The 22975-nt window shown below is 36.5% G+C and overlaps 1 protein-coding gene across 1 annotated transcript in view; it reads right to left on the bottom strand.

Annotated features, from left to right (window-relative positions):
• The window catches only part of LOC108761849 (fat-like cadherin-related tumor suppressor homolog), a gene marked incomplete at its 5' end in the record, with an annotated part of 60704 nt that extends 38139 nt beyond the window's left edge, over positions 1 to 22565 (bottom strand). The window contains 3 exons of the mRNA XM_018508608.1: positions 10723 to 10784; positions 20691 to 20895; positions 22437 to 22565. Coding sequence (XP_018364110.1) covers positions 10723 to 10784; positions 20691 to 20895; positions 22437 to 22565 — 396 coding nt within the window. The remainder of the gene's footprint in view (positions 1 to 10722; positions 10785 to 20690; positions 20896 to 22436) is intronic.
• Positions 22566 to 22975: the final 410 nt, after the last annotated feature.

The following is a 22975-nucleotide window of genomic DNA, read 5'->3' as shown; positions in this document are numbered from 1 at the left end:
AGACAACGCGCGCGATAGTATTTTTCTTTTTCTTACCTCCCCGTTCAATCGTACAATCGTAAAGTTTACCTTCAATTAAAGTGTACTTCTTAAGGCGCAATTAATAATTGATATTACACCGAGTATGGCGAATACGCTTGCTTCATCTAGATAAATGTCGGCTTTTCTTTGGAACCGTTTAATTGTGATAAACACTCTGTAGAACATGGAAAAAAAAATGTTGCTGGCTACAGCTAATTCTGATTAGCTGAAATTGCATTAGCTACTATAGCTATAAAATTTGTTAATACATACAAAGGATTTACTGCTGTAGCTAATATAAGGACGTGATAGCAAAATATGCATGTCTGTTACAGATCAATTTATTTAGCAGCATGAAGTTAGTTGTATAGTTATCGGATATGTCAGTGTAAAAGAAAATTGTCTCTACCACAGCTAAATATGGTTTGCTGAAACTGTACTTGCTACCAAATTGTCTGCTACACGGAAAACTTTTGCTGCAATGATCAATAGATCGACATAATAGCAAAATGCTTGTCTGTTACAATGATAATATTTGGACCTCATAGCTAATGAAAATTAGACCTCGCAGATACGATGTTAGGTATCCATATGTTACGACTGGAATTTAGCTACCACACGCAAATTTTTGCTGTTGCAACTAATCTTTTTTTATTTTCCCCGTAACCGAAAGTATGATTAGTTTTTACAAACAATCGTGCATCAATTAACCTTCTACAATCTGAATCGCAATACAATTCGCAACGGAGTATGCATATGCTCGGTCTTTTTTTCCGCGAGAATTTTCCTCGACCACGCGCACCCTGCATCTCGTTCGTCATTCGGCCGCAAACACACGAGATATTTGTGGAGGGTTTCCACTGCGCCATAGAGATTCCTGGATATTCATCATGATTATTTTCTCCCTACTAGCGCCGCACGCAAAAGACCGAGCTTGATCTTTTGCGATCCGCTGTGAAAAGCAAATAGAGGAAAAAGAAACTAGGCGAATGAGAGTGGCGCCAGGCATTAATTATATACCGCTGCTGTACACAGCTTTATGCATTGAATGCGCGAACGGAACAATCCCTTTTTTCCCTTGCACTTCGTATTTCGGAGAAAAGCGAAAAAAGAATTAAATGATTCGACGTTTTAATTAACGCTTGTTGAGACACAAAAAAGATTAAATTTTTTGATACCGATGTACACTTAAAATATTGCTTATTTGCTGCAACAACAATAACTGAAAAATTCTCATTTTTTTAGTTGCTTGATTAGTATTAAAGTATTAAAACATAAAGAGTATTTATAAATGTATTTTTATAAATAGTTCTTAATGGTTCTATTTAAGACACCATTTTAATCTTTAAATAGTAGATGGGGTCATCCCATAATTTTCTTTAAAACCAAGTTCTAGAAAAGGAAAATAAAAATTATAGTCTAAATAAGACCAGAAGAGAGTCTTAAAATTTATTCTTTTTATATTCTTCTATCTCATGCAGGTATAATTAATAATAATATAAATTTTGTAAAAATCAAAGAGATAAGGATGTATTGTTTAAAAAGAATGCAATGGAAAGGATGGATGGAATAAAGGCCATATTTTGTATTTAGCCAATATAAACAACATCAATTCTTTGTTTATTTTCGTTAATCTCTGGAAAAAAGTTCTAAGTAGAATTGTGCCTTTATTCCCTTGTGCCATCTCTTCAAGTTGTACATAGGTATATTTACTCTTTTTATCTGTTATGTTGAGTAAAATATTTGCAAGTTTTATCGCACGTATAGCGCGGTGACAATTCAACGAATGGATATTTTTGCATTTCTCTAGATGTTTCCAAAGATGCGAAACTCCTTATCTCTATATGACGGTCGTACGAAAGCACTACCCTATTGTTTCTCGGTTCCTTTGATAACGGCGTGGGGTAGCACTCTCTCATTGTCACGGTAACGTCACGTGCATCGGCTTGGAAGTTTCCGTCGTAAGAAGGTTCAGACATTGAGAGTTGGGCGTCGCGACGATAATCCTTACAACGGTGAGCGAAAGACGGCGCAGGAAGAATGTCAATTAAGCGACTTCAGTGACGCTTCTGAGTGTCCGAGTGACGAGGCTGGAAGCAGGACGAAAGGTTTCGCGAACAGATAGTAGGGTAGATTACGAGGAATATAAAAGGGAGAAAAGATCAAGACGTGTAGGGTGAAATAAAGTTGCTCTAGCAGAGTCCCTTCTTTCCCAGTCTCACATCATTTATCGATTCTTTCCTATTCTCTATCGTTTATTTTTAATAAATATTTATCATGAAGCTTTTTTACGAACATAACTAGATATGTATATAAATTCACCAAAATATTATTAACCCTCAGTACTCACATCTCAAAAAAGTCCCTATCTACCCACATTCGGGTATTTGTAACACAGCGTTTTCTTTTGCTTGTATCTCAGATTGTAGTGCATCGATTTTAACTAATTTTTTTTAAACTATCGTTTGAAGACTAAAAAAAGAAAGAATTTTTGAGTTAGAAAGTCTAAAATGTCGTGGCACAAAAGATATTTTACAATAAGTGGAAAAAGATCGGAAAAATCGTCTATGAAAATCGGGGAGGTTACGCCCTTTGTGGGTACTGAAAGTTAAGTATTAAAAGTAAGATCTAATTCGGATAAGACATCTTATTTTAGTTGTGTTATTTATATCATTCTAATGTCGCTTATTTTTTTTACAAACGTTTTGAATAAAAGGGAAAATAAAAGAACAGTAGCAGAATTATTATGATTTATAGTAGACGATATGTAACAATGTAAGTACTTTTTCAAATACGCAGAACTAAATGCACAAATAGAGATAATTATAGTCGTTTGTCTATGCAGGATGAATCACGCGTTTCGGCATTAATCATCCCCAAAAGGCGCTGAGTGAGCTTGGCATTCGTTTTCGCTTTATGGCGTGCCGTTGTCGGGAATCGGCGTGCATTACGCGCCGCGTTCGAGCGGAAGCGCAGCCGTCGCGAATCTGCGGAAGAAATCTCGTGAAGGATAGCGCCAAGCGCCCGTCCGAACCGACCTTATTAATATACGCGGTGCATGTTGAAAACGACCGACCGTGCACGGCATCGAACCTGAAATATGTCCGTGTGTATCTTAGAGAAGGAGGTATATTTTTTCGACGTCGCGGTCGGGTAAAGCGTGAAAAATCGTGCCTATTAAGAAGACAGCGGGTAAAAAGCTTTCGATGACAAGGGGATGGCTGGCATAATGGTTTATGAATCGGAGCTCACGCGCGAACACGCGACGCTATCGATCGTGGAATCACTTTTGAGTAGATGCGGCCAGGGTCGAATTAAGGTTTTTGCCACCCCTAGACAGTGAATTTTGCCCCCCCCTCCCCCCCCCCTTCAACTAAGGAACAACCATGTCGACGAAACTAAAAAACAAAGGTCATCTGCAGGGATTGAGAAACCGTAAGGTTATTAATATTTTTTTATAAAAATGAATTTTCAGTGCAAAAATGAAAATAAGAGAAATAATCTCTAATAATATTGATTTCAACAAATATTATGCAGGACATGATCCTGTGCAACATTCAAGAGTAAGCCGTCGGACACCTTGCGTAATACTAATGTCGATGGTACTGTAACTTTGAAGTTTTATAACTCGAAAAGTACTTTATAAAAAATAACTTTATTGCTGTGTTTTGAAAAGCTCTTGACACCAACTGGAATAAAAAATAGGGCGTGTCATTTAAAAAAATCGATGTGACCTTAACCTGACCTTGGCGACGTCACTCAAGGTTAAACTGATAAAATCAGTAAATAGATCTTTTCGAACCCTACAACTTTTGTCTGAAGCACTTTTCTCTCTCTGTAAAACTTATATTTTTTTGAAATTATTCAAAAGGTATCCCGACCTTTTTGGAACACCTGTGTACGTTTTTTTGATCCCATGCGTTTGTTGAAATGAGTAGAAGCTATAATAAAAGCATGCGACGCGAGCAAATCTCTAGTAATCAATGAAAAATTTTCTCAATCATTCGCGTAGCAAAAAATGGTTATTTTTTAGAACTTCTTTTCAAAAAATACCGCCCCCCTAAACTTGCCGTCCCTAGACTATAGTCTAGGTTAGGTTCTAGTGCTAATATGGCACTAGAGATGTAGCTGAGGGCCAATTTCATCAATGTAAGATTAATTTTGATTTAACTTACTGTATTATTTTTTTATAATTTTTAGAATTAGAAAAAGATAAAGAGTGAATTGAACCGAGTTTAAATTAATCTTCCATTTGTAGGAGACTCGTAGGAACATACGAAGTAAAAATATTTCGTTTAAAAGTTATTTAAGTATAGTAAGAAATTTGCATGACCAAATAGAAATTCCGGGCAATTAATCTACTGCATTTTTTAAATACTTCTAACTTTCTCGATTTCTCATCAGGATTATCCTCATCTTTTTTCCTAGAAGATAGGATGGAAAATTAATTCAGAAATTTGCTGCAGCGTCTGCAAGAGTGATACGTTGAGTGAAAATTGATTCTTACATGCTTCTCGGATTATCTGTTATCGGCGACTTCGATTTGCATTCAAGTATGCCTGGTCGATCATAAATTTCGATGAAATATTCTCAAGCGGATGCTTCAAGCAGCAGTTAGAGGGTCTGTTCTACGGTAGTAAGCAACTTTCTCGCTCATTTTGAATAGGAGGAGTAACTAAAACATACCTGAAAACAGAAGGGCATTGAAAAGCCTGACTGAAAAGAGGTAACGCAATAGTCACGTCAATAAAGCCCTTCAGCGAGTACTCGTCACATATTTGTGAATTCGACAGTTTCTATATCGTTCTCGTTTTTGCAACACAATATTTTCACTCAATCACTCAGGTCGGTGCATATCGAACAACAAAAGGACATAGTGTGATCTGCCTGTCGTTGCACACGCGCCGTCGAAAGTGAGACGGTATTGTCAATATTTTAGATTCATCGAGCGCTTTCCGTATTACAGTATGCAAAAAAGCACGTCTGGTGGCGCGAGATACGCGTGGTCGGTGGAGAAATAGTTTCTTCTTCATAGCGCGAAGCCCACGGGAATACTCGTAAATTATGCGTGGAATTATGAAAAAGGGGGACACGGTCGCCCCGGTCACCAGGTCGCGCAACCTCGGTTGACCTCTCATACCAAAATACCAGCCAGTCGCCTCGCCCTTTGACATCGGGCTGTACACTGTAAGCGGTATATCGATGACAGATAAACGAGTTTGGCGAGCGAAAGCGTCATAAAAAGAAGATCTAACGATCCGCGCGAAAACTACAGGATATGCGCCCCATTTAGATGAGCGTGCTGCCAATATCGCTGTTTCGGCCAATATCAATTTCGCCAATGTTCGGCATAGTTATAATAGACTCGGATTGTGCTATCCGAAAATAAAATGGATTTTATAACTAATACAGGAGGACATAGCTGAACGCGTTCTCTTTCATCGTTTGCAGAAGCTCAATATATAGAATACCAATGAAAAAATAAAATTTTATTTACTTATGATTACTCTTGCGTGACACATAATTTTTGTTTCTTACAGTGAGTGCTAAAAAATATTAGTATAGGAGAGATATCTTAAAAAGAAACTTAATTTTAGAAAGTAAACATTAATTAGCAATTTAAAATAAAATAAGATAGATTATATGCTTCTCTAATCAGAAAATACCTTATCTTAATAAGCGGAAATGGAAATTATTCTCTTTAAACGCATTAAAAGTATTTATATAGTCAAGACTTCGCACTTATTAGGTAGGTAAATAAAAAACAGTCAAATTGGCTGAAAGTGCAATTAACTTATGAGATGCTGATCAAAAGTCTCCATCGTGAACCCAATCATAAAAAATGAACAAGCAGGATGAGCAGAATTTATTCATTTTTTATGGTTGTTCCTTTCTTATGAAGACTCTTTTGATCAGGATCTCATAGGTTATAAAATATCACAATTTTAACCCCAGTTTGACTAAAGCTACTTTTTTCATGATTAATACAAGGTTTGCAGGATGAGCAGAATTTATTCATTTTTTATGGTTGTTCCTTTCTTATGAAGACTCTTTTGATCAGGATCTCATAGGTTATAAAATATCACAATTTTAACCAGTTTGACTAAAGCTACTTTTTTCATGATTAATACAAGGTTCTTTAGCTTCCAAGAGCATATATATACATAGTTATTTCCGCGAAATTTTTTGTTTATATTAGGACGAAACTCATAGTTAAATTGCTAATTAATGTTTGTTTTTTATAGACTTTTTTCATAACAAAATTTTTATATTGTAGAACAATAAAAACAACCATAAGACCATTTAAAGGTATACATAGATGAAATAATTGTGACAATAGTGAAGCATCGTTAGAGTAGCACACTAACAATAAGTGCTAGATTTGAGAGAGAGAACAAGGGATTCCGAATTCAAATCTCAGTAAACTTTGTTAATTTTTACACCGATCTCTGTAATGTGAATATTTTCTGCATTCACTGTACATGAATTATTGAAAACATATTTGGAAATACTTTATATATGATACTATTTGTCGATGTTAAAAACTTCCCTTCTTTTACTCAAAGAGTGTAATGAACCGAACGAGCGATTTAATCCGCGTGATTGATAACGAAGAGGTAATCGACGTAGCTTGCGTTAAAAGAAAGCGCTAAAAGAGAAAGCTCCGTACACTCATTAATTATTCGTGGCGGAGAGACTTTGCAAAATTGTCGAAGTTTCTCTACAAGAAGGTGGCACGGCAGGGGTCACAGGGGAGGTGATCGTTTTCACGAACTCTTGTTTTTAGAGCCGAGACTCATTTAACTCGGTTACGAACACAAACATGCTGTTAACAACCCGCATCGGAAGATCAAAGCCCCTTAAAGTGATTTCCTGGTCGCGTTACGGATCCGTCGGAGAAATTTCCGTAATAATATCTAACGAAATTAGACTCACACACGAGGTGGATTTAAATACTTAAAGGGTCTACTCATTGTGTATCTTCCGGAAAATATTATTTATATGACATAAATTTTAAATATTATTTGTCTCGAAATAAATAGCATTGAGCTTTATCAATAGTCCTTCATTAAATAATCCTTAGTCGTATTAGTAACAAATATTGATGTACGGTTTAAAATGCAAAGCGATGATACAATTTGATTTTCAATATCCTATTCTGTTACAGAGTGCACTTAATTAGATCAGTCGGTGGGTTGTGTCGAAAATTTAAACTGTGCGCGACATGCGAATGAACGAGAGTACGGCCATTAAAACCAATAACGTGCAATTTAATTTGGGACGAGCATATGCTTGTGTTAATCACGAAATACTTTACTGCCGTAATGTTCCGCGTATGTTTTTTTTTCCCCGGCATTACCTGATGCGATTTTGTAGTATCAGAACCACTTTAACTGTCGTGAATAATTCAGGAATTTTCGAACGCGTTTAAAAATTCATATAAAAATGAAATCTAGAAACTATTTCGTATATATTCGGAACTTGCGGCATTACATAATTATAATTTCACGAACATTACGACAATCTGCTGTATTGTGAGTCCTATGAATGAAATTTTATGGACAGCATAAGCACTTATTATTAATCATTATGCTATTTCAGGAAAAAGTCGGAATTTAAATTAGTGGGAAACGTTGAAAAATAGTTTTCTTCAGAACAGAATGAAAGTAAGAACCATCTATTATAATTTTATTTACAAAATAATTTTTTGAACGCACAACAATGCCAGATAAGTGACGCTGGAATGAATTTGTAGAAAACTGCAATTAGAGTCAGGATAATAGACACGTATTGTAAGTTTTGCGATCAAGGTGAAATCTGAATTTGTGAAATTTATGACATTATCATAAGCAATCCTCTGCTCATAAGCAGATGGTATTCATATATGTATAATCGGTTCTTAATTCAAGACAAATAATATTTTAAGACGCTAATGCTTGTGATTAATTATGTCAACTTAAAATTGAACTTAAAACAGTTTTAAACATACGAACAACCGCCATAGTCATTCTTACATTAAGAAAAAACTAATAAATTTTTGCTGAAGTATCTAAAAATTTAGTTAAATACAGATTTGAAAACGATTCGTTTTAAACTATTTGTTAAAGTTGGTGTTGAAGCTAATATTTAAATATAAGCACGTTTAATTTTTTAGATTCATAAAAGAGTATGTGTATCAGATTTTTTATGCATTATAAAAGGTCTCTTCGCATTGCTTTGCCCTTTTTGCATTCATCTTTACTCTCTTTCAATGCCCGAATATTTTTTTATTTTATTTTAAGAGCAAATACTTTGAGGATTTCAAACAATGTGAACAAATCTAATAATATAAGAAACAGACACACGCTCGGAAAACAAGCGATCGATGAAGAAATAAACGAGTTTTATTTTTTTTTATATTTGAGTCTTTTGTACTACAAGGGTTACATTTACACCGAGAGACCTGTACGTGATCTGACCTATAATACGATCCAAAAGTATTAGGTCTAGGCACCAACCATTTACAGTATTTATACCATAAAAGATCTGAAGTATTCTACGAACATTTTACAACACAAAATAATTATGTAGTACGCTCAAGCTTGTTGCTAAAATATCAAAATTTTTTTTCATTATGCTTGATGTCCTACATAATTATTTTGATAGCCTAACAAAATTATTTTCACATCTGTATATCTAATTAAATTTTTAGATATTTCAGCAAAGTCGTTCTTTTTGTGTATTTATTAACAAAATATACTCTTCGGAGACACCTATTTACACTAATATTTTACACTTAATCAGTAGAACGCTTTGAAACATCTTAAGAGTTCCAGCACTTTGGGAAAAAGCTGGGAGTATATCAGCTAAAGAAATTCTCAAAATGGGATGCTTCGTGGATGTAGAGGAAGGAAAATGCCGAGGATAAAGTTAGGCCGTTTATCCTATCAATCGTATAGAAGCTTTTTGGTGAAATTGGTATCGTCTCTTTCCCTACTTTTATCGCCCCGGCGAAATTTCTGTGTCTACCGTTCGTACACGACGTGAGACTATCGCGAGCTCTTCCTTTAATCCCGATGCAGGTAGAAATTCCCCGGGAGGCTGCGTCGACCTTCCCCAGAGAAATGTCTTGCCTCCCCGATGTCTCACCCTACGACTCTTCTTCTTAGAACCATTGTACCCTTTTCAGCGTTGTTCTATCCGAAGTTTCCCCTTCCTTCTTCTGCCACTTTTACCCCTCTTTCTTTCTGTCGTTGTCCCAAGTCGTCCATTCGTTTCTTGGTCTTTTGCCTCCCGCCCTCCCCCCGCCCATTTATACCATCCCTTTTCTCACCGTGCTACCCTCAAGTTAGCCTTCTCGCTTTTATCGTCACAGACAGCAGATTTTCCTCATTTTACTTTTCAATCTCACGGAGGATGCGATTTTCTTCCTCATTTCCACTTCGACAATATCGAGCGCCGACGAGCAGACGAAGTAGAGAAGGCAAAAGCGACAGTTTCCAGAACTTTATATCGAAAGTATTGTTGAGAAACGAACGAATGGACGAGCGAAACGAGAAAGGATGCGTCAATCCATCAATTAGTAGTTAGCATTAACGCGTCATTAGGAAACACGATTTGCTCTAACGATTTTGAAACTGATTAGATCGTCGTCTAAGCATCGCTAACTGCGAAAACACGATGCGCTCAGAATCTGTTTCCTCGAAGTTTATTCACGCTTCGAATTCGTTCACAATTATATTATTAGAACTTGAAAAACTTGCCGCATCATTTTCAGCAGAAAAAAAATCTAGAGATCTTGTCTAGTTCAAAGTTATTAAAAGAAAACATTTGTCTTTTAATAACTTTGAAAACATTTTTAAACTAGTGTTATTTACAACTTTTAATAAAACAACTTTTGCAACATTTTATGCGTATCATTTTCTCACAAAGTATCTAAAGATTACGTGTATAAAAAATTTTTTATACACCTTTAGTACACAAATATTTTTTTATACAATAAAATAACTTTATTAACAGTTTCAACATTTTAACATCCTTATAATATGATACTTGATGATCAGCATTAAATTATTAAATTGCTTGTCAATTTAATTCGCGATTACTAGAGTAGTTTTAATTGCGTTTATAGTCCGGAAAAACAATTCGGCGCGCAGTTTGAAAAAGACTACAATATGGTATATATGCAAGTACATATATAGTGTATATTAGTAATTCACGATTGAATTATTTAAAGCAATGAAGATCCAGCTTCGACCGTAATAGGCATTTTAAATTTCCAGTATTGATTATGTTTCTTACATATGCGGTCTAAAATAAAGATTTTTAACCCTTATCGTACTAATATGTGTGTGTGGGTAACTAGTGACCGAGCGATTCCTGTTCGTGCAAGTTTCTTTGAGTCTTTCGGTAATTATAAATTATGTTACATTTTATTATTTTCCAAAATAAAGAGTCAATATTTATTCTAGAAAGTTGAAAGTATGTTGGTGAATTTTTAGAGATTTTTTAAATTATTTTTAAGAGGTGAAAAAACAAAGAGATTTAAAGTGACCCTTGATGGTATGGATGAGGCACCAAATTGTAGATGGTACGGTAAGGGTTAATATTGTTAATAAAATAACTCTTCAATTGACAGTAAACGTTTTCCCGAAAGTTTCTTTTTCTGTGCGCAAAGGTACTTATAATCCCTTCGAAAAAAAATTCAATTATTTGACTTACCTCCAACACGTGCTCCGCTTGATTCTCACGATCGAGCTTCCTACCACTGGTGCTGATGAGACCTGTAATACGAATAGTGCAGAGATTAAGCAGACCATTCAATGATTAATAAATAACGGGATCGAGCGGCGTTCCGTGCTGCGGCAGGACAGTAAAACGGTGGCACTTTGCGCGAGACCCACCCTCGATAAAATCCTGCGGGTGGAGGACGAGGGAAGCGGTACAACCCTCGAATTGCGGGTGAACGGAAGGCCCTCCATTTACCGAGACAAAGATCGGTCCGATGGAACGAGCCCGACGAAATTATAGCGTTCAGATTTTGCAGTGCGTCGAGTACTCCCCATCTCTTTCAACGGTACCGCCGCGATATCGAGCTTCATTTTACGTTCCACGGAATCCCTTTCATCATGGGCACGAACTCCGCTCGGAAACTCGATTGAGCAAAAATTTGCGGACGCGAAGTAACTGACGAGGGGAGAAATTCTTCTGGTGTACTACTTTACGGAAAACTTCCAAGAGAAGATGACAGTTCGGAGCGCTAGACCTCCCAATTTTGACAAAATACTGCTTATAAAATAATTAACTCTTTCATAACATGATAGGTTACCTCTTCAGTTTTTAGCCGGAAATTTCAATTCTGGCTTTTTGTTAACGAATTTCCGGCTTTCCGGCAAACGGACAAAATCTCTGGCTAACTGTCTTAAATTTTGATGAGGATTTTTTTTTGAAACTTCATAAGCATACAATATTCCTAGATGTTATACAAATATTAATTATATTAGGTATGACTAAACTTTAGATAAACTCGGGTATGATGGCCATAGTTTTTTAAAATGCAAAAAACATACATTTATTCTTGTTACTTTTTAACAATATTTGGGATATTACTTTCACTGAAGCTTAAAGTAACAAATACTATCGAAATTAAAGAGAAAATACTTAACAGAACTTTAATTTTATCAAAATATTACAAAGTAAGCATTGGCCATCTTATCTGATTTTTAGGGAAAAGATGGCCATGATATTAAGAAAGATAGCCATAGTATTTCTAAATAAATAGTGAAAATAAAAGTATTAATTATAGGTCACATTGCAATTTACGTACATTTATTGTGTATTTAATGTTGATTATGGCAGCTTAACTGTAATTTATTAGACATTATAACAGTTTTTAGAAGACACGTGCAAAACTTTGCAGATAGTCGAAAGAAAAAATATTAGATAATATTTATAATATTGTTATTTTGAACACACAGTGTACTCATATGAACTACTGTAAATATTGATTATCTTTAAGAACGACTATAAAAATGCACTATTTATCAATTATTGGAGAAATTATGGCCTATGGCCATCTTTTCGGTATGGCCATAATACCCTAGTTTACCCTATTTGTTTAGGAAAGGACAATTAATATTAGATTAATATTAGATTATAATTAATATTAGAGATATAAAGAGATGTTTTTGATAAGCACAAGGGTGATACACAGAAGTTTACCTAGCGAAGGTAAGTCTCGCGCAAAAAATCTCCATGAGACGCAAAGCGTGACGCTTCAACAAAGCGACACCACCAAACAAAAAAAAGAAGCCCTTTAGCGCACGGCCACGTTGTACAAAGCCAAAGTGATCCTTTTTTTATTAGTCTTACGGCTTCCGGTGACGGCAGTGTCGCTGACGGCCCAGATTTTATATTACACCGCGAGCTCTGCTAATCGAGTTACGAGGAAGCCGTTGTCGTTCCGCTCGGAGCTCTGATCCGCCGCGCCGACAAGGCGATGTCGAAGAACTCGTAATTCTCGCTTTGCGGCCCCGTTATGATTAGTGTGGCGTGAATCCGAACTCGTGCAACTGATACGGTACCGGGCATCGTCATTAAAACAAACTAGTTCACGTTTTCGCCGGCTAACGCCGATCGCGTGTTGAACGCGTTGCGTTATATCGGGCCGCTCTTGAGCCACGGTGGAACGAAAACGCCGAAACAATATCCACGGAAGAGCATGAGATCTTCAAATCTAATTTCCGTTGCTCTAATCGAGTTCGCGCCGTTTCGAGACTCGATTAATTGCGCCTTTTTCCCGTAGATTTCGTCGACAATTTCAAACGTGGCGGCCTTCAGCACGTTCTTTTTATCATCAAATGGGAAGTAGCAGAAAAAAAGGGGGATTGATAGAAAAGGCGTACGGAAGGCGAGCGGAAGCGCGGCGATGGACAGGAAAAAAAGGGGAATTGCGGGAAATGCCGTTCGATCGAGCCGCGAACGCGAATGCGAATGTACAGAGCTCTGGTGCTGTAGAACGCATTTAAATAATTGCTTTTCGTTTTCGTTCCTCACCCTCTGGGCCGTGTCTACCCTCGGCCTGATAGGAATGCACGCCCACGCTCGCGCGCGTGTCGGCTAGCGGGAAATTCGTTATTGGAAATCAACGATTGCAGTTAGGTAAAATTATTTACGATATTATCGACGACACCGATTTTTGCCGCCGCGCCGCGCCGTTTGCCGATCGCAAAATAAGAATTCTCTGTCCGGGATAACGACGAATTTATTTTCTGCCGCGCGTAAGTCCCAATGGACGTCGCGAGGACGGTTTTCCCCTTGAAGTACCGGGCGGAACGCTCGACGGAGTAATATTTTATGATGATAGTGAAAAATGCTTCCGGGTTAACGGCGCCGGAGCAACGGGGAAGGCCGCTTAAAGGCCGCTCATCTCTCGCTGGGAGAAAGTTTTATCGGGATTATTCCCTTATGACGAGCTAAGATTATCTGTCTTTCACGAGCGGTGCGGCGAGCGTTTTATGAAATTTGCCTGCAGGGGTCTCGCGCCCGTATTTAAGACAATCGCGAGTTTCATGGCGCGAATGAAAAACTTAAAGGGTTGAAGAACTGGTTTCGAGTTTCCCCCAACTAGTCAAGTTCTCTCGATCATATTTTCAATCACGCGGTAATGTTCCATTAGTATAAAAATAACGTGTATAATATTTTTATCAAAATGAGAGGGAAAAAAAACCACCTCAATATATTTCGATAAAGTTCCGCCATTTTCGTTGCCGTTATTAAAAGCGGCAGATACATCAATCGAATTGATATGAATTGCGACCGTTTATAGTAATAACATCGCTGGCAATCAGCGACGTACATCCACACGGAATAAAATCTCATATTTCTCCACTTTTCGCGTAATTAATGAAATTAGTCGGGCATATTTGCAACGTCCAGGGTCGGTTTAACAAAAAGCCGGGGATTTCTAAAAGCTACCCGTCCCGTGCCGCTAGTGCTTAACGGGGGTCTAATTAATACCTACGTTTTACGTTCTATTTAGCCACCCCAACGCAAGGGAACATTTTTGCGTGGTGGCGCATTACGCGCGGAAAGCGCGACTTAACCGGGCGATTAGTCCGACTAGGTACGAGGTCGTGTGCCGTTCGTTTGTGCAAGCTCGTTTCCATGGGCGAGCTCGCATTACTCGACCAAGATCTATCTAATCTAATTCCGTACCGTCGTATAACACCGCCATTGTTCTCTCCATCGTCGTATCTTAGCTACGTGCTGCTGTAACTGGGGGCGACCGCTGCGTGCGAATACGCCGGTTAGCACCTGAGATATATACATGTCCGATGAGCATACCTTTCGGGCATTACCTTTCATTCGAAATACTTCATTAAGAAAAATATACAGTAAATTCAAAAAGTACTTGTACAGGAAAAATGTCTTTTGAAAAAACCTTATTTTTTAAAAGTAAACATTAATTAGCAATTTATTAACAAAGAATAAATAGCCAATGAAGAATAAAATAGATTATATATTTTTCAAAATTATTTGTGTGTTACATAAAAAGATATACTCGTAAATTGAAATATGCTATTTCAATGAAATGAGCGAAAATGTAAATTGGATTATTGTACAAAAAGTATTTGTATAATCGAGAATTTAACTTCTAAGGTCATAAACATGGTTTCCTTTATTTATATTAAGCTAGAATGTATTTATTGTGAATAAATTGTGAATTTTATGTTTTCTTCTGTAAACAAGATTTTTTAAATAAAAATCTCCCCCATTGTTTCTACTCGACGTTAATTTAATTAAAACAATAATGAAATTAAACAATTTTATTCAAGAAAATGTATTAAATTTGATTTAAATTTAATTTATTATTTACTGAGTGCATACAATATATATAGACGTTATTTATTTTGAAATTAATCACAGAAATGGATTGATTTATATTTTAATATATATACATGGAAGATTAAAATACTAAAATATTGTGTGTGTGTGTTTAAGGAATTAGATTACCTCTTTCAATATCTAACAATACGAGTATCTTTTTGCATTATTCAAATACATGGAAGATAAAATACACTGCATTCATAATTAAAATTATCGGAAATAAAAACATTAAATATATTTTCAAATAAAGCATTTGTTTTATTTACTCATTAAGAAGTACGTGTTTATTGCTTTTTTGAACGTAACACACGACTTTTCCGCGAGTAACTTTCTTATAACAATTAACAAATTACAAATAGGCCTTTAGGAATCGACGTTGTAATAATTGCGCGTTTATTTCGATTGTGACACATATTTTCATTACGACAATTAACACCGCAGCATGAATATCATCGATTTATACAATATATATTATATTTATTTAATTATCGTCGTTTCGTCTTATTTTAATGCACGAGAAAAAGAATTTGCGTTACAACAACTATGGTGTTAGAACTAATTTGTATTTGACGTACTCCTGAGGTCAAACATCGTTGACCATCCAGCTTAACTAGTTATGGGAAATTTGATGTCGGAGTGTAACCATAGGATGAAGATTTTTATGGATTTTACGTAACACATTCACTGATGAAGGCTAGAAATTAGCCGAAACGTTCGACGAATATATTATTTTTTTTTATAGAGAATTGTTTTAGATCAATCGAAATAAATGCGCAATTATTACAGCGCCGATTTCTAAAGGCCCAATTTGTAATTTGTTAATTGTTTTAATATAAGGAATCTTATTTTATTGTAAACTTTCTTATACTTTTATCTCCGCGTGCATACACTGGCTTAGGTATACATATAGTCTTAGATCGTAAAATAACACACCAGCATCGCCTTGCGCTACATAATAATGTTAATGAGGGCGGAGAGGCGACAGTGTAATCGTAAAGCACGTACATGCTATGTACCGTGACGCGTTATTTCAACGTGCATTCTAGAGCGCATGATGGAGTAGCCTTTTTGCCGAGCCTGGCCTTTTCCACCGCCCTTACCTGCAACGCGTGTCCCGGTAGATTAAAAAAAACTCACGGTCTCCTTGCTTGTTATCGGGCGTTCGTGAAAATTGATCGAGAGACCGCGGCGGCCGATGATTGATGCCCGCGGAATGTGTGCACGCGGATGCGAAAGAGGCGTCCGCACGTAGCAAAAGCGAGGTGATGCATTAATCGAGTGATCCGGTGATTTAATTGCGGAAACAAGTTCCCGGCCCTCGGTCGCGACTCTTTTTGAAAAAAAGATGGTACGCTTTTACGATGAAGACCCTTTAATATGGGCCGCGAAATAATGTTAGCTCTCGCGCAACACCTCGTTTCAGTAAAAACGACGATTCTTCATTTTTCTCGATATTATCGACTTAAAGTGAATTCAGAGATAATCCAAAATACAAATAAGAATTTGAAATAAAAGATAGTAAAAAGACAATGTATATTGAGAAGTGTATGTACAATGAAACTAATTGGAAATTGAATATGTCAATGTTATGTTAAAAAACATAAATATAAATATAGGATAAATACATAGATGGTCAATATAAAACTAAATAAGTCCAGAGATTTTATATATTTTTAATTAATGAGTCTTTAAAATATTAATCATAATCTAAAATTTGGTTTCTATATTTATTATACGCCCAGAGAAAAATTAACATATTTATACAATAAACAGTTTGAAGATGAGAAATTTTTCCGTTCCGTGAAAATTTTAACTTTTCGGATTTAGTTTTTACGAAAAATCCTTCATATAAATTTACTGATTAAGTTGGACCGTGTAAAATAAATTTTAAACAGTTTATGAGACTCTTACACCTGCTGTGCAAAGAGTATCCACGTATCCAACAGTTCCCTTGAACTTACAGTGACTCTGAGCTATCATAACACCGTCATTAGTAAAAACCGCAATTTCTTTCGTTGCCTCGGCTTTCGTTATACGCAGGATTCCCCACGGAACGTAATAACGCAAAGTAAATAGAAATCTGCGGCGTATTTGCTGCAGAGAAACTAGTAGGCGATACGTTGCGCTCTCTATGGAGATAAACGCGGCAGTGGCGTAAATGTCCGTTTTATCCCGCTTTAGTCCAACTGATCGTGTTGCAACCGGGCAACCCGATATAACCACTGGTTCTGTCTATCGCAAAAATCGAGCAACGTCGCTAAACGGCAACGCGCCACGTTGGTAATAAATAATAATTCCATCGCGCGCGCAAAGGCGAACGGCAATAAAATCGACGATACCTCTTCTTCGGGGTGGCGGAAACCAATTTAGCCGGTATTACACGGAATTTGGAAGCCGTCCGCCCGTCCGTCCGTTGTATTACGTTGCAGTAATTGCTGTTGGTGGAGTAGCATTGCTGTCGGGCTGAAACTGGGACAGAGCGCTGATAGTTACAATGTACAACATTGGACTCGTGTACTCGCAATGATATCTATCTGTACTTTTCTCTTTGACAATATATTCCAATTCAGAATATCAAACAAGGAATAATACTTCATCCCATCAGACAGTGTGCTCGCCATTACTAAAAAGATCGTGAAACATCCGATTCAATCTCGCAATGGACGTCCAATCGCTGATGCAATCTTTTCATCTCCGTGATGTAATCCAAGATAATATAAAAAAAAGGACTTGTCAGAGAAAGAACGGGATAAACAGCATAGTAGAATTCTTTTTATTTATCCGATAACTCGATGAGAGTTGCGCGATTACTCTTACGAGAATAAAATATAAGTGAACGACTATCTTTCAATTCGAGCTTCTATACTTCATATAAAATATTAGATAATCGAGCGTCGAAGTAGAGCATTTGATCCCACAATCACTGTACAATAGTTTAGCAATGTGTTCGGAAAATTAATTAAAATCAAATATTCTCTTAATACAAAAAAATAAAATAATTATAAGCGATCAAATTATTAGCTATCAAATTATTAGATATTATATGTAATATAGAGCTCACGTTTTTAGATCCATAGCTTACACATATACCGATCTATCAGTGTCATTGATCTTCACGACTCAGGTGTTATTTTTATGGCTCTTACAATTTACTACACCATTATTATTGGCATCATAGACGGCTTTTTAAAAATAAAAAATGTCCAGTAGACATTGACAATAAGAGGATTAAATTGTAAAAACACTATTATTAACGTGATATTCATTAACAGATAATTCATTTCAAGAGATAAAGAACCAGTGGATTAACAATAAGTCAAATTAAATTATTGTTTATCTTCTGAATGCAGCCTTTGTCTTCTGCACAACCAGTACCAATAGCCACCAACCAATAGCGCAACTATTCAGATCCCAATCACATTATCTTAAAATCTAAATAGTAATTAGGTTAAAAGCGTGACAGAATGTGTAAAGCTTATAAAAGTTATTAGGAATAAGAACGTATAATCCCGTTTAATTACATATTAACATTTAATTATTCCATAAGAATGAAATTGCAGCAAGGAATGTGATACCTCATATTTCTTCTTGATTTATTAAAATGAATAATATCATCCTTCTCCAGTATCTAATAAATTAACTTCCCTAATTTTTGTTAAAAGAATGAAACAACCTGCATTTAACAATTAAAATCTGTTATTAATAATAAATAAACTTTTCACTATTATATATATTATCTGTTATAATAAATGTAATATCTAAATGCACATAAGAAGTATAATACAATAAAAAACCGAAAGACAAAAGAAAGAAATCGATTTTGAAGTTGTTTTTATCTGTATGTATATAAATAAATAAAGTATATCAAAGGTAGAAATAATTATTGTGACGTGAATGTACTTTGACTTTCCGAGATCAAGCTTTAATAATAACCATGTAAAAATAAAATTCGTGCTCTATAAATCTGAATCAGTGGATAGTCACTAATTACCCAGTGGCATACTTAACACTGACAATCAGTGAAGTTCAAAAAGCAAAAATGTTTGAGCATTAATAACTAAAATACTGATATTTGCATGTTAATTTTAATCTTCCAATGCCATATTCATTGAATTTAAGCGCTAAAACAAGGTTAATTAGATTACATAATAAAAATTAGCTAGGTTAGGGGATCTCACATTTAATTCACTGATTACCAGTGGCATATTTGGCACTGATATCAGTGATTATCCACTGATTCAGATTTAGAGAGAGTGCTACTTGATCAACGATAACATTGATAACCCGATGACATTTATAGCCGATTGATTGGTTATAACCAAGTATTTCCGTTTGATATATGGTGAAGAACGACCGCAATACCACATATGTCGGGCCACGTTTTAAGGTTCGGTCAATCGACCGTTCGTTCCATTTTCTCCTCGCATGTGAAATGACAAAAGGTCGCCATTCGCGGGTGAGCCGGGCCAAGTTTTGCACAATCCCGAACATTAAAAGTTTCGCGGACGGATAGCACGCGAAACGAATTGGCCAGCTGACGGAGGGGAAGTTTTCGGGGATTGGTTGACGGTGATGAATACAAATCAAACGTCGGCCGACTTTTTCCATTGTGAATCACCTCCTTGGTATAACCGACTTTCATTTTGCATACTAATACCAATCGCAAACAACTTTCGAAGAATACGAGATTTTCGTTGTTTGTAAGGATACGCCTGGTTGAGTGCCAGGAATTGGTAAAGAACCAGCATAATTTCGAGAACTTTCGGATTTCGATAGACACGAAAATAATACCCGTTTCAATAAACTAGCAACCTCATCGCTTTAAAATTCTTGTTGCATTTTTAACTCTAAGTGGCGCTCCATCCGCGCGAAGTCCCTGGCGTGCGAAAATATAAAGTTCTTATCTGTCGCGCATTACGTATTTTCCGTTCCACATCCGTTCTCATATATTATTTTATCGTACTAAACAACGTAACGCTAGCCTCTTATGTTATTTAGGAAGGTTTCGAAGTCAAAAGCATGACGATGTCCCAGATCTAACGAGCTTGCAAGATAGGCACTCTCATCGTTTATAATATAATCCTCGAACGTCTCACGCGAGGAGGAAGGCTAAGCGAAACGATAAAGGACTGATGAATATGGACGACGTTCGATCACTCGGATTTGCATGCACGGTCAAGTGAGGTAAGAACAACGTATCTTTAAACGCGCTTATATATCGCGGAGTCGCGTTATTAAGTCCGAGAGAAGCAAGTCATTAAACTAAAGATAGATCGTGCGCGTCGATCTGTCAGAAACTATATTTTCTCTACGTGTCTACGATGCGGAATCATTGACAGTATATATACTCTCCAAAATTGACTTTAGTGTTATACTTATTGTTGTAATCATCAGTGAATATTTATCGTTTTTCAGTAAAGCCGGTTCTACATTAGTTGCAAACTGATCGCAAGTTTGTTACGACAGCCAATATGAAGCGTTGATTTCAAAATGCAAGCTTCAGATAATATCGGCTTAATAATACACTGATTCACTTTTAGAGAGTATAGAATCGAGCCAATATTTCATCCTTCGATTTGACTGATAACGAACGAGAATTCGAATAAAACTCTTTTTCACAGAAGCGACCAATCTCCCGGTTCCACACGTAACGGATCTATTAAAACTCTCGTCCAGCAAGATTGAACTCATTACCGGCTACCGGGTGTGGCTAAAGACGTACCCCGTCATTCTGATCCTGCCGCGAGACCGGTATCATTTTGCCGTCGATGGGATACGCGAGCTGTACGCTCGGGACTTACCGGTGGTGGAGTTGATGAGAAAATATCCCTCCGGATTGCCGCTGCTGATGGTGAAGACGAATTGCTGGGGCGAGACGTCGTGATCAAAGGCGCGGATCTGCAGGACGCTCACGCTGGCGGGCGAGTTCTCGGGTACAGATGGATAGTAAACTGGAAGCTCGGTCAGCGGCGTATTATCATTCTCATCCAGCACTTCGACGTAGACCTGCATAAGTGCGGGAGAGACATCCAGTTCATTACCCATTAAATGAAATTACCGCGCGTTTGTTAAATTAAATTAATGACTGGGGAAAAAAAGAGAAGAAGTCGCAACTTTGTTTGAAACATCTCGGTATATTGATGCAATTGCATTCAGTTTTTTATCCCGTACCTTCGGAGGATTTAAAAAAACTGTAACTTGGATTTCCATAATGACAACTTTAACAGTTTTCGTTTTATTACTTTTAAATCATTGATTGTCTTTGTTTTTTCTTTTTATTTCTTTTTATAATCTTTTATTTAAATTATTCACAATTAAGTATAATTATTCCTTCACGTTTGTCTTTTTCTTATTTATATGCTTTCTAATTGTTTGACACATATTCACACAAATGTAGCAAATTAATTCACTTATTTTCAGTATTAATAAATAATTTAACTTTTTTAATTATATATTCTTTGTTATCACGATAACCTCATAACCTTGAAAGAATTAAATTATTTAGTAACATTTAAAATATGAAAACCGATTTGCACTCAATTGCACTAATTGCCGTAATCGTCGATACAACGGTACACATCCGACTAGTACCCTCGAGCTGAGTACGGATGTGTAACGTTGTGTCGATGATTACGGCAATTAGTGCAATTGAGTGTAAATCGGTTTTCACATTTTCAGTGTTAATAAATAATTTAATTCTTCCAAGGTTATGAGGTTATTGTGACAACAAAGAATGCGTAATTAAAAGGGTTGAATTATTTATACTGAAAATAAGTGAATTAATTTGCTACGTTTGGGTCACGATCTGTCAAGCAATTGGAAAGCGCTCTTATTTGTCAATCTTGCTTTGTGGTTTTTTGCTAGTTATCCTAATTTGCGTCATTTGGCTTTGTAACCAGTGTGAGCGACACACTCATTCGGTTAGAATCAGTCAGGGGACACATTTTTTTTATATGTACGCACTTTTAAGGGATGAAACACTCCTTTGATAAAAAGGAGTGTTTCACCCTCTGAGTTTTTAAAATGAGTTTCTTTTGAAGCGAATATCATCGAAGCTTTAAAAAATGGATTAAAATGTTTTCAGTAGATGAATAATTTTAAGAATACTTTATATAATGATGACAAATAGTTTTAATTTCTTATTTTTTAAATAAAAATTATTTATTAAACAAAAACATTTTTTATCATTATTATAAAGTATTTTTGAAACCATGAAACTTTTATTGAAAACTTCTTTCCATCTCTTATAGTTTTAACAATTATAAATTTGCTTCGAAAGTAATTAATCGATTGTTTATCTGTATAGCAGCGAAGAAGAGTGATATGCGCGAACGGTGAAACTATTATTGAATTGCAATAAAATTAATTTTTTAAGTTGTGTTAAAAATAAGGGAATGATAAAATGGAAACAGCAATAACCATTTGATTAAATAGCTCGTTAAGCGAGAACGATGTTAGTTCCTATATTTAGTATATATCTAATGTTTTTCAAACGCTTCTTTTTTTCGGCAATCTCTATAATTTACGATCCAATTGCTGAAACTTACTTGCAGACTCGAACTCAACGGAACCACTCCGTGATCCTGGGCGTAAACGGTTAACCAATATCCCCTCTTCGTCTCGACGTCGAGTACCGCCTTGGTCCTGATGTTTCCTGCAACAAGCGGAGAACCGCGCAATTAACTCGGGAACCAGAATGAACGTGGCAAACGAACATAAGCCGTTCCGACGATAATATCTCGATCATCTATCTTTTAATATTTCGAAATAATTCACTTTATTTCGATCGATTCCGTCCGTGTGTAATGAAATATATGGCAGGTGCGAGCCCGTCAGGCGGCTTTCTCGAAATGGAATCAATAAGAACGTAAAATAATCACCGTATTGCGAGACCTTTGCACTCTGGCGTTCGTTATTTCCCCGTAGCCCGTACTCGGGACTCGAAACGAACGGAAGGCGGCCGGTTCGCGGAGAAAGAAAAAAAGGAGGCGGCGCGGTATTTCCACCTTGTGCGAGGTGGTCGGCAACAAGAGAGCCGACCGGCGGGCACGTCATCGCGCCGCTAAATGCGCACGTATGCGTGCAC

Source organism: Trachymyrmex cornetzi, unplaced genomic scaffold, assembly GCF_001594075.2.
Source record: "Trachymyrmex cornetzi isolate Tcor2-1 unplaced genomic scaffold, Tcor1.1 scaffold270, whole genome shotgun sequence".
Taxonomy (NCBI): domain Eukaryota; kingdom Metazoa; phylum Arthropoda; class Insecta; order Hymenoptera; family Formicidae; genus Trachymyrmex; species Trachymyrmex cornetzi.
Note: the sequence above shows the minus strand (reverse complement) of the source record. Positions and strands in the feature narration are given on the sequence as shown.